Source organism: Yarrowia lipolytica, chromosome 1C, assembly GCF_001761485.1.
Source record: "Yarrowia lipolytica chromosome 1C, complete sequence".
Classification (NCBI taxonomy): Eukaryota; Fungi; Ascomycota; class Dipodascomycetes; order Dipodascales; genus Yarrowia; species Yarrowia lipolytica.
Window position 1 is genome coordinate 1129433 of NC_090772.1, and position 13190 is coordinate 1142622.

Here is a 13190-nt window from a genome sequence, read left to right on the forward strand (position 1 = left end):
TGGTCCGGGTGTTCAATGAGCGTCCTCGTCTTTCCCGTCCTTCGAGGTCCAAATTCTGGTCACATCAGACCGAGATGTACGATGTTTGGACCACCAGTTTCTTTCCTCGCTTAAATGATGATAACGATGTATTTTAATCGAATGTATTGAAAAAAAATAGAACAAAAAAGAAAAAAAATAGAACAAAAAAAAAAAAGAAAAAAAGACTCCGATCGGAGAATCACTCAATTCGTCAAATATGGGTCTGGTTTGAGCAATAAAAATTGGTCTTATGTATTCATTATCTCATGACTCGAATAACTCGCAATAATCCGCACAAAACCAACTCGATGAATATGAGCCAGAATCACATCATAATTTATCGAGCCGAATATAATGGGTCCAAAAATCAAATGTCTCTGTATAAATCACCTGGAAGATCTCAACCTGAAACAATAACCAAAGCTTCAAAGAGAAATTTGTCTCATAGAAACTAGTCTCCACCCCTCTACAAGTAGGAACACTCCAAAATGAGGAACCCTTCCACAGCTCTAGCTCTGGATCACACTGGAACTGACCCTACTCAGGTTCGGGTCACATGAAGTTCAATCCCTCCAAGCGACATTCACTGACCGCTACCACCACTCTCCCTCTAGTTTCTTACTGACTTGCTCTGAATCTCTTCTGACAGGGCTCCTTCCTCACGTGACAAATGCGGTCTGCTGTCATTCCATCGCATATCCTTTCCGTGGCATCGCATCCGACGGTTACATCGTTTCCGGACCCTCTAATTTAGTGTCTTTTAGCGGTTTTACTAGGGCTATGGGTGAGGGTTTTATGGGAATTTGAAACTGAGCTAAGAGGTGGAGTATTGGGGATATCGACTAAATTTTTCTTGACAATACGAAGATACCACTGTGATGAAACGGGAGTCGAAAATACAACCTCATATCTTCATTACTGAACACTCTATAGCTCTCTCAAGTTGAACAAAAGCCGGCCATTGGCTTATGAGCTAAACGGCAGCTAAAAAGCGGATTTAAACTGTCTCTATAAACATCAGGCTAGGTTAAACTTGGACTAAAAAGATTCTGGGTTGCAGTTGTATGTTTTGAGAAAATTCTGACATTGCTACTTGTAGATGGTGGACAGGGGAGGCGCTAATAGAGGGGTATTTGCGGAGAAGAAGAAGGTGAGCAAGGGAATAGGCTGGGGACAAACGGAAATACGCCCTGATAGACTTTCAAACCCTCTTCCCCTCAGTTCGAGGAGTTTTTGGTGACATCTGACTTCATTTTCAGGCTCCCCATAGCAACTGATTAGCGTCCCTTGGCACATGTCGACAATACGGCAGAGTGGAGAAATCGATTATTTTTAGCCCAGAAAAATAGAGAAGCAAGAACACAGCAGGGATGGACGGAATGAGAAAAAATGATGAGATAGGTTTATGTATCTCGAGGATTTCGTACATTATTGTATTTTTACCTGTACTATGACGTGAAGTTCATGGTACAGACTGTACTCGTGCTCGTTCTCGTACTCGTACTTACAACCAGTAGAAAGGGAACCTTCAACTTAATCAATAGAAATCGAATGGGACCTATAATGTATCCGTTCTCTTCCCCTACCTCACATGACTCACCACACGGAATGTCTTCTCTCCACGTCCAGTATTTGTAACACAAAATCAGATTTCAAGAACACTGACCACTTCTTCCACAAATTACTCACCCTCCTCAACTAGTATTAATTAATCTCAACTAACTTCACTAATGCCTCCTCTTTATTATTCCTGAGAAATTAAACTTTCCTTATGCAGCGCTTTTTTTTCGCTTAAAAGTCTAATTTTTTTGGTGCTTTGTTTCTCTGCCAAGATTTCGGAACAGCAACATGGAGGGCCTGCTGAAAATGGAAATGCCTCTTTTAGACGCACGCATAATGTGGGGACAAACCTTATTTGAGAATAAATAGAGTTTGATAAAATGCTTTTTCAATTGAGCGCACCACAGACAGAGGATTAATAAAAAAAGGATATATATGAATAAATACGCTTTGCAAAAAAAAAAAAGAAAAGATAAAAAAAAGGTTCCCAGTAGGATACTTGCTCGGTCACATGATGAGCCGTTCCACCGCCAACGCTCTTACGTGGACACTGAGTGTACGTCGTTTTCCTGTTCCACGTGACACCTTGGAGGCCCGAGTTTATTTTTTCGAACATAAAATGGAAACGTTATTTGATGCCGTTCATAAACGATGAAACCCTGTGATTTGAGGAGGCACGGTCGTTTTTAGCATTTTGACCTCAGCATACGGTGCTCCTGGACTCAAGGAGTGTGCTGGGCTTATCCGAATTCTCGTATCGTGCGATATGCGCGAGTTGTGTGCGTTTTTGCCGGCGGCAAAGTCCCTCTTCAGAACATTTACACACGAACATGACCATTGGGCATCATGAAAGTCTGTCAGAAAAGAATGTACATTTGACTGGAAACATGACAGGCTGTTTTTCGACTGAAACCGGGTCAGACTGGACTGAGACAAGATGGGGCAAAATATATTACGGGAATGTGTTTAGGAGCACTATGCGACCTAAATGATATATTATACGCCCATTTTGGACCTTGAGAAAGCCGCCATACATTGCACTTTTGGGACAAGTACAATTCAACTAAGCGACAAAGTTGGTTGGACTTTACAAGCTCCGACACTGCCCATGATGGCCCACTGGCATCGTGTCCGTCCTGACCTCATGTCGGTGTCAATAAGTGGACAAGCCTTAGAATACGTTGCAATGTGCGGAAGGGGCCAGCGGGGGGCAAAAGTGGCATCATTCGAGTCGTCGGCGTCTCAGGAGGGCGATTGTATCACGAAAAAGTATGTTCCGTGCATCTGTCGCCGTTGCGGTGCGAGAAACAGATCCAGAGCGACTCGTCTGCTCTCCCCAGTGTCAGATGACGTTACTGTCAAATGATTTAGTCGATTTTTGCGAATCTTCTCGATAAGAGTTGTTTGCGAGACATGTCTCGAATGGCGCCTTGATGGAGGGGTTTATTGCAGCACGCGGAGAAACTCTACGAGCTAGATGAAAACATATTGTTGATAAACTAGGCCATTTCGAGACGAATGCACTATTCGGATTTCAGATTCCGTTTCCGTAGCGCGTTCTATAGCCGGTATTCCAGGCCCACATAAACGCAAAAATTAGCTCCATTTGTTGGGGTTTCTTAATTAGACTTGTTCAAGGTTACAGTTGAGGAGACGGCGTGGGTTTGGACCTGGATATCGAACACCCGGAGGCGGCTAGTGAGTCTGAAACCCTCTGGGCGGTTAACGGGCGACATTTGGGGGGAGGTGACGGACAAGTCCAGTTTGTGCAATTGTCGTAGTAACCCAGATATCTGACGAGTGGTTGAAAAAACGAGTAGCTGAAAAAACGAGAAGCTGAAAAAACGAGAAGCTGAAAAAACGAGTAGCTGAAAAGAATCCAACTGATGCGAATAGCATAGGACTCCTCCTGTAATTAGATGCGTTAGACTGGCGCATGTCTGTTATCGTAGTTTGTGTATATGTAAATTGGTTTAATTCACCACAAGCCCGAAACAACACTATTACTCATGTTCACTGATGATGTATAACATGTATAAATGGTCGTTCATTTTTGCCAGAAACTGTGACCTGCATTGGAGAGCTGCACGGGAGTTGGAAAGGCGGGCCAGAAGAGGAATTACTGGTTTCAGAAGGTATAAAATGTTTCTATATGTATGAAACAAGATACCCCCACACCGAACCATAAGAACAGACATAACTGGGGAAGCTGAGAATGAATTGTGACAGATTTACAACAGGAGAAGTCGTCTCGTCACGCCGATTAAAATGACACCATAATGGCCTGTGTCGAACAATGGAATCATCCACCAAATATCCCTCCCCCACCTCTCTGTCCTCGTATAACGCACATTTATGGCCCTTACGAGATGACAGCGCGTTAGAAATGCTTGCTAATCGTCTAGCCCGGCAAAATGTCCACAACCGGCGTCGTCCCGGACACTATTCGCACGCGTCACGTGACTCTGACAGAAAGAATCAGCCCATGGTGTGGAAGTTCGATTAGGACATGGGGGGATGCCAGTAGTCGGGCTTGTGTTGTCGGAAAAGAACGGCCCGTGTCTTCTGAGAGCACGTACTGGTCAGTCACAGGAGGGTCACGTGATTGTACGAATGAAGTGCTGCGATGCCGATATCGTGTTGGTCACTGTTCGCCAACTCGTTTGCCAATCTCCCACCAACATCTGTTTCATGTCCATGTACTTGGCATGCCAACCAATTAGTTACACCTAAAACGCATGCATAGGTTGACGGAGTCCGAGCCCGAGAGTTTGGAGGTCGCGATATCTCGGGTTTTTGAATGGCACCAAACCGAGTCCAGGAGACCCGGGTCTTTGCAGGACAAAGAGCTCCAAATCCCAGACCCTTTTTCTCAGCCCTACGGTTGGCTTTCCGCTGCCAGGGGATGATCCTCCAAGCAGTGTTGTAACGTTTTCCGTTAGACTTTTTTCATGTCTGGGAGTGTTACAAAACCTGACATATTCTTACCCACTGGAACTTTGAGGTTTGGGTTGCATCATCCTGAGAGTTTAATGTAAGCCGCTTGATGTAAGTTACAGTAACGAACCATAAAAAAGTGTGTTTCCAGGGAGACATGAAAAATAAGGAGAAAAAGTGGAAGTGCATTTATGGAAGCAATCCACAATTAATGATGTTGGTCTGGTCTGGAAAGGGAACATTATGGGCATGGCCGAACACGGCACCAGCGGATTAGACAAACCATCCCAAAGTCTGAGCAACCTGAAGTTTCAGTCTCTGACGTCGCCAGCTGAAATGCCGCAAGCTGAAGCCACTTCCTTTATCTCCCTCATCCCATCACTCCTCCCATCACTCATCCCACCACTCCCTCAATCATTGTCTCCGGGCCGTAATTGCTCGTGCGTTTCTGTCGATGCCTCCTTTTTGTGCTTCTATTTTGGGTCGAGATAAACTGCCGAGTTTAAGTAACCTTGTTGACAGTTCAACTGCAAAGGTGCATGCCCCCCTCAATGCTCCGCCCACCATACGAGCCCTTACCCTGGCACCAGATGCGTTGTCTGACAGCTGTTAGGTCCAGGTGCTCATTTAGCGTGCTCTCTGTTGAGCAAACTCTAAATAAGCACTCACCCAAACACTTGACAAAGACACGTTGCAGTAGCTTGTTGTGACGTAAAGTGACGTTGGTGGCCCACAGGAGGTGGCAAAATCGCCCGGCGCACTAACCACAGTCCCCTCAACCAAATAAAATGGGCAGCTGGATTTGCGATGACCGATCGTGTGCTGTGTACGCCATAGGCCTGCTCCAGCCGGCCGGCGTCGTGTCGGCCGGCTCGGCTCTCGACCTCCCCGTTCCGCACCGCAGCAAAATAAAAGAAGGGCTGCCATCAGCTGCAAAAGAACGGTTGCAGCTGCAGTCTTCTGCAGCAGACGCTGCAGCGTCGGAAATAAGTCTTGTCTCACGTGATTGAAACTCTGATTGTGCCGTGGGGGACATGCATAATGAAGGTGGTGACAGTGGTGATGTAATGGGTGAGTGACTTGAGGCTGACAAGAGAGTGACTTAATGAGACTAGCGGAAATGCCGACTTTGGACAGAGGAGCGGGCTTAGGTCGATTTGACGTGTGGCGTGCATTATCGCAGTTTGGCGTGGCACATATTTGACAGGTGGTGGTATATAACCGAGGAGGTGAAGGTGCGGGGACCATAACCATAAGTCATCAGTGCGATAGGCCCTGTCGACAACAGAGCCGCTGTGCTAAGAATGGGGTTTTCAATGGTGGTTGGAAGTCAAAGTGCAGTGACTGGCAATCGAAGTGTAACGACTGAGATCACAGTGTTCTGAAGACATTTGTGCGAATAGGTTTTTGAGAACACTGAGGTTGCTGACGGTAAATATGACAATATGCTGGCTGCTCTCGAAGGTCAGGACGAGTTGCTCGATCTAGAACACGATCTTTGTGGTGGTTGCTGGGGTGAACTCGGTAGTCTTCAGGGGTGAATACAGATAGGTGACGGAAGAGATTTGACAAGGTGGGTTTGTGGGCTGGAAGGTATCGTTTCTGTGGCTCTGTTTTAGTATCATACTGCGTCGTGGCAGGAAGTTGAGGCTGTAGCTCGCTACTCTTACTCACGGGCTGTACCAAGAGTGGTGTCAGTGGGTGATAGGACAACGTGGTGATATCAGGAGTGATGATGGTGTTACTTAGTGGTATCAGTTTGTTAGTGGGGGAATTACATGACGGAATTTAGAGGTGTTGACGACAGGAAGAGTGAGAACGATAGGAAGGACGAGGGTGACAGGAAGAGTAGGTATGAACGGAACGATCGTGGAGGTTCCAGATGGTCAATCTGGTCAGGGCATGTTAGTGGGAGGTCGAGAATCGTTTTTTTTGGTCAATCGGGTCGGATGGCCTCATGGAGAGTACGGTATTATGGTACATGGTGGAACATTGTCGAAAGGTATGTACAGGAGTTGCAGTTTAAGACTGAGATGGTGATATATTAAGAAGATGGAGATGAAAAGCTAAAAAAAAAAAAAAAAAAAAAAAAAAAAAAAAACCAAAACCAAAACAAAACACATTTAAAAGGCGATGAATGGAGATGGATCTAAACCCTCGAGGAGAAGAAATGGAGACAATTGAAGAGGGTGGTATGTTGGAATGAAAGTGGAGAGGATTGAAACAAGTTGGATCGGTTGCGATAAGAAACATGGATAGTACGTTATTGAGCCTTTCTAGGGTCAGACAGCAGCGTGAGAAGTATCAAGTCTTCATCTTCATCACTGCTGAATCCGCACAGGCGAAGCCTCAGACAAGTCTCTGATCAATCAGAAGGTCATCTCAAGTCGTCGAAGTTTTGTGTCAAGTAGTCATCTCATCCAGCCACTGCGATGATACAAGCTGAAAACATGACTCTTCTAGTCACTCATTCGCCAACTAACTTGACAACAGACCACACAACGTCCTTTGCCTCCCTCCGTGTCTCCCCCTTCAACAGCCGTCAAGCACTTGTCCGTGATATCCAGAGATCAATACATGGTCTTGGCTACATGTCATAAATCCGATCTATGTCCAGTCCACGTTTCCGGCTGGACCTCCACCTTCCATCTGCTCTTGGCACCGCTGCGACCTACCCGGTCCATCATGTACGATCCTGTCGTTTCTTTTTTTCTGTCCCATGACATCACATCGCTCTCTCTCTCCCTCACTCTCGGTACAACCGCCCGTAAAAATATGCCCACCTTGCCCCCACGAGATTTCCATTACATGATGCAGGTGCAGCAGCGACGGTGAGCTTTGTGGTCCAAGCGAGGTTGGCTTTGGGGTCCGCTTCTCTGCAAATGCTCATTTTTCCGCCGCATGCGAAACCCGAACCCACCCGCTTGGACGCCAACCCCTAGAGGTCCCATCTCTCAGATATCTTTTATCTCGCCTGATGTGTCCCATCTCTCATTTGGCCTTTTTGTCCCCTTTTTTTACATTTTTTTTACACTTGCTTTACAGTTTGACCCCAACAATCATGGTTGAACTCTAACTGTACGTTAACCATGAGACGAAAAGAAGGAGAAATGAACCAAAAATAAAATAGACAAAATGTGGACGGAGTGTGCAATTTGAAATAAAAAGGGGCATTTTCCGGACCTAACAATATTGTAAGACATGTAGAATTCCCCAGACCATCCCTCTCCCCAGACTCCCCTCCCAGTTCACAGATAGATAGATAAACAATGCAACACCGCAGTGCAAGTTCACGCAAGTACAGCAGTCTGATCCACAGCGGGAAAATTGTCAGTCCTCTCTCCGGACATATTGTCAGTCCTCTCCTTGTCATAACCTGACTATCATCAAGACCCACAAGATCCACAAGTTCATGTCCACATCCACATGGTTTATTTTTTGATTCATCATCTACAGTTACCCTAACCACCGCATTGCATACACTGTGAATATTCCGCAAACTTAACCTAAACACTAAATGGAACTCTGTTAAAAACAAAGACAATTTAAGATTATACTCATATTGGGAATGCTAGTTTAAATTGTCTGCATCAAGACATTGGCCGATATTTATACTCTGGCACCTCCCGCCCAAATCCCACTCTCTCACCCAACACTACAACTACGCTTTTTCTTCAAGCAACGCTCACGTGGCCCCCCTGCAGTCACGTGCCCTACAATCTTTCAGTGATTTAATCGCTAAACCCCGGTGGAGTCTGTCAACAAATTTTTCGTCAAATCGGCCCGTGCTAGATTTGGCTAATCATTACAACAACCGCTAGTCACGTGAGAGTTTTTTTTAAGTAACTATCACGTGAGCGGATCTCGAGAGTAACTGTCTGTCAACCCCTTAAAACGACATTACTCTTGCCTTCTGACCAGTTGCATTTGCCAACTTACCCAAGAGCATTTCAACTGACTGTCAACCCGATCAGCAAATACTTTTAACTGCCTGTCTGATTACACACAACACTTTAGAGCACGTTCCAGTGTCACACTTTGGTGCCTCATTTCATCAGTGACACAACGCCCCAGTGTCCACGCTCTTCTGTGTTACATTCGGTTCTAATCTTGCGCCTCGATCTAACACATCGTCAGTTCGATTCTCGTAAGGGATTTATCCAAACCCTCAAAAAATCAGTTTAGTCACGTGTTGCCAACTCGCCCGAGTGCTCCTTCACGTGTCATATCGGTATTTCTATTTTCAACCGCTTTTCTTTCGTCTAGCAACCAATTTTCATTTTCGTATTCTAAAGGAAGTGATTCATTAGTTCCCAAGACACAAATCAAGCTCGTCATGTCTATGGAAACATACCACGGCCATGTCAAGTCCGCCATGGACGCCATCATCCTGTTCGAAGCCTGTCGGCTCGGAACGCTTCCCAGAGTGCAACGACGTCTCACAGAGAAAGAACGTCTCTCAATTCGTTCTGGATCTGTGTTTGTATGGGACGAACGGGAGGCCGGAATGCGCCGATGGACAGACGGAAAGAGCTGGAGCGCCTCACGCGTCTCTGGCTCGTTTCTGACCTACAGAGAGATGGAGGGAAGACGAGAAGGAGGAGAGGTGTATCACGTGAGTGCAGGTCCAGTTGAGAATGCCAACTCCGGTTCTGTTGAATCGACTGGCGACTCAGCTAATTCACCCTCATCTCGTGACCCGTCACCTGACTCGATCCAGCTCATCACCACGCCAGAAGGATACAGATACAAGCCAGATGGACTTATGAAACAGTCCTTCAGTATCACCACTTCTACAGACCTTCGTCTGCATCTCATTTCATACTTCAACCGGTCAGCTACAGAAGACGGTTTATTGCAGCCTTGTGAGGATGAGAAACTGAAGAAGATCAAGATTCCCCCTGGCTTGTATCCCGATGCAAGTGCCTTGATTGACCTCTACAACAACCCGAAAGGGAAGGGTGTGGGAATGGGTATGGCTGGAAGCGTGGCCGGAAATCACGTGACCGGTCCATCTCCTGGTAATCCCAACACTGGACATCCTATTCAGGGTGGTCCTAACCCTGCTTTGGGTCATCCTCAGCCCCATCCTGGCCAGCCTCATCCTGGTCAACCTCATCCTGGTCAGCCACATCCTGGTAATGGTCACGGTCACTCGCACCCCGGCCATGGTCCCAATTCTGGACATCCCGTTCAGGTAAACCATGCTAACCCTGTTCACCCCTCCCATCCCCACGGTGTCCATAACAATCCCCACGTGTATGGACCGCCCCAGCACCAGCCCCAGCCCCAGCAGTACCAGCAGCACCAGGGTCACTTGGTTCAGCCCCATTACTACCCTTCGCCTGGCCCTCACCCTGGTCCCCACCCTGGCCCACATCCTGGAGCTCACCATGGGCAGCCCCATCCCGGCGTGCACTACTACCACCCTAATTCTATGGCTCCTCCTGGGTACTATCCCAGCCCAGATCCAAACGGGTATGCACCAGGTGGTCATATGCCCCAGCAGCCTAGTCACGTGCCTCCTCACATGCAGCAACACCCTCCTCACGTGCAGCCACCTCAGCAACCGCATGTGTCCCATTCTCCTCGAATTAGTGGACACGGACACGTTAATGGTCACGTAAACGGCCATGTGAACGACCATATGAAACAGGCCAGGTCTCCCCATCCTAGCCACGTGACCCCCGGTCACCCTACCCCGCCCTCGTCTCACGTGACCATCAAACAGGAGCATGCGATTTCCTCGCCCCGAGTTGTGTCTGCACACGTGAGCCACAACCCCAGTCCCGTGACCACGCCTCAGTTGAGTGCAACCCCGAAGATGTCGCGTGTTTCGCCCAAGAGAGAGCAGCACAGTCCTGCGCTCAGTCCTCCTCACGTGACTGATCGTGTGAGAAAGAACTCTACCAGCTCTGGACACGTGCGCAAACCAGCTCACACGAGAGCTGCTTCCAACGGGTCTGGCCATATGAGAACCTCATCTAATGGGTCTGGCTACACGAGCCCTATTACTCACTCGCCTCACATGACCAAGGTGTCTCCCCATCTGAGCCAAGTGCCTCGGTCGTCACTTAAACGGTCAGGTTCGCCTGCCCTGCCTCCCTCCGCCAAAGAAGTCAAGCTGGAATTGCCGTCTGTGGCGTCCCTATTAAAAGCTCACGACATTCCCTACGAGAAGGTTCAGTGGGGAGAGGACACTAGGGCGATTCAGGCGTTGGATAAGGGCTTCATGTGATTTATTTTGTTGGAATGATAAGAATCCTTGATTCTGTTATATAAAAAGTGATTGTTTATTTGTGGCATGGTGTGTATGTAGGGGCGATTTCTCGTAAGTATTTCGCGATGTACTTGTAGTCCTATTCTCTGAGGTAGTCGATTGATTCCCAGCACATGGCCAACAACTGGCATGATTGCTGTCTGAATGTGACCTGCTTGTAGTTTTGTAGGAGTTGAACAACAGAGGCTACAGTATTTAAGGAGACTAGTTAGGTTGTTAAATAGGCAAACTTGGTCCATAGGTGACATGGAACAGATTTCTAATGAGTTCCGAGAGGATTTTGAACAGCGTTAGTTGAGATCAGAAAATGTGGTTGTTCGTACGAAACCTCAGAAGAATGATACCGACGTCGAACGCAGCAATAGAGGTAAATAAGTCACATGTTTGGAAATGTTTGGAAATACCAACTGGCGTGTTTGTATTCATTCTTGATAAATTTTTTCTTAGCGCAGCTCGTGTTCGGAAGTTTACCTAATCTTGCATGGATAATGTGTGTCCAAGTAATACCATGTTGACTGATCATGTCTTCGCCAGCGTGCAGAAAGATAAGTGGGGAAAGTGTGATAAAATAGTCCGTGTGTATCCAGTGACTGTATTCATTTTGTTGTTCCATTATCACAGGAATATATATCGAATATCCACCAGTTGTGTATTTGAAAAGGCGAACATCCGAGAAGAGAAAGGCCACCTCCTCATTGATGTCAAAATGAGACGGCCTCATCGTGGCAGGTGACCAGAGAGAGAGGGTGTGTATGTGTGTATGTTCATGTGAGTTTGAATACCGTTGTCGAACTGTTTGCTGCTCTCCCTCTTCATCTTCAAATTGTGCGTGCACCTCATTTTCAAAAAATATCAGGACGTTCTGAACCAGTATTGAGACTGTTCTAAGCGATAGGTGAAATCAATCGAGTGACGAAGGAGCCGGTGGTGGCAAAAACGTTGGTTGCAACAGATCTGTTTTCCCTACCTGACAATTGATCTTCTGAGCAATGAATGATTGTCTCATCTCTCTTTTATAAGTGTATATGGCCGACCCTGTCTGTAAAGTGGCCAGAATGTATATAATCGAAATTCAGTGTCATTAATCAGTCATTAATTCCAATATGGTCTAGTATTGCTACCACTACAAGAGTCCAATCTTCTCAACATACGTTTATTGCCTGAATAGGAGTCTACGAGATCCCACCCCCGACATTAGAAGGACGAATAGTTACACGTGTGGCCCTCTATGCTCCATCTATGGCGACAAAGCTGTAAGGGTCATTTTCGAACGAATTGGGTCTATATCTCTGTCTATGAAAGCCCAGACATGATTACATAGGAGTACATACCTGATCAACATGATTGACCCCAAGGCCTCATTGTACAAGTACAAACTAATTTGATACTTTATGTTGGCTGATTGATTGATGTAATGGAATCAACAAGACAACGTTGCAGTCTGAACGTCTGAATTGAGGAGGTTGTTAGTCATCTGTCCCATGTCCTCCTCAAGGCCATGCTGACAATTGCGCAAAAAAACGCACTACAGTAGTTGTTTTTACTTGAAAATGTAGAGAAGAGTGTAGTGCTCAACTTGAAATGGTCCAAAGATATCTTGTAATCCACGATTAAAAAATAACATCAATACTTCGTCATTCTACTTGCACCAGTTTCAGTTGGAAAAACCTGTTTGATAGAAACGTAAATGGGCCGGAAATAATTGACAAACTGTTTCGCCATGGAGATCTTCTCATAATCCGCCATAAATTTGGGTGTTTGAATCATATCTGCTCCGAAGTGTATGCCTTTCCTGATACTCCGAAGTGTATGCTCGTCTGGTATGTAGATACTATAGCCTGATGATCTATATCTACAAATATCGATATCGAGAATCCCGAGAAATATCATCCATCTACTCTATCAACATGTTGCAGTTGTTCAGAAACCTCAAATTGCGCAAACATAGAGAAAGAAGACGAAAACAAGCCCTTCGAGAAGCCCACCCCGGAACCATATCTCTTCTACCCTCAAGTCCCCCTTCATATACGATACAAGACCCACCAGCTGACGTCTTTGACACACTAGCTCAAGAAGAGGCCAAAAGAAGACAAAATCACAAGTTGCTCCTGTCTTCATAGTTTGTCACCTCTGCTGCGTACATTGTTGCCATCAGCGCTTCGATACTACAGTGCTTGCAACTGCTTTACCATTGTAATGTGAATAAAACATTTGCGAAAGAGTTAGAAATGTGTCAGAAGATATACAACGAGCAATTCAGTTTCTCTATGGCAATATCTCTCTCTATAGTACTGTAGCCCATCTATATTTCTCGTCAAGTATCTTACTTGTATCTAGTAAAGTTTAGTGGACGACAGTACAAATGAGTAGTTAAATTCCAACAAATATTCAC

At 46.1% G+C, this 13190-nt stretch overlaps 3 protein-coding genes across 3 annotated transcripts; 2 read left to right on the forward strand and 1 right to left on the reverse strand.

Annotated features, from left to right (window-relative positions):
* Positions 1-5145: 5145 nt before the first annotated feature.
* Positions 5146-5772, reverse strand: YALI1_C11352g (uncharacterized protein; the record flags this gene model as incomplete). Its single annotated transcript, XM_068282249.1, has 1 exon — positions 5146-5772. The coding sequence occupies one exon, from the start codon at positions 5770-5772 to the stop codon at positions 5146-5148; it is 627 nt and encodes a 208-aa protein (XP_068138350.1).
* A 1323-nt stretch (positions 5773-7095) lies between these two features.
* Positions 7096-8703, forward strand: YALI1_C11365g (uncharacterized protein; the record flags this gene model as incomplete). Its single annotated transcript, XM_068282250.1, has 3 exons — positions 7096-7098; positions 8377-8478; positions 8536-8703. 3 exons carry the CDS (start codon positions 7096-7098, stop codon positions 8701-8703), a joined length of 273 nt encoding a protein of 90 aa, XP_068138351.1.
* A 151-nt stretch (positions 8704-8854) lies between these two features.
* YALI1_C11382g (uncharacterized protein) lies at positions 8855-10756 on the forward strand (the record flags this gene model as incomplete). Its single annotated transcript, XM_501594.3, has 1 exon — positions 8855-10756. One exon carries the CDS (start codon positions 8855-8857, stop codon positions 10754-10756), a length of 1902 nt encoding a protein of 633 aa, XP_501594.3.
* Between the last annotated feature and the right edge of the window lie 2434 nt (positions 10757-13190).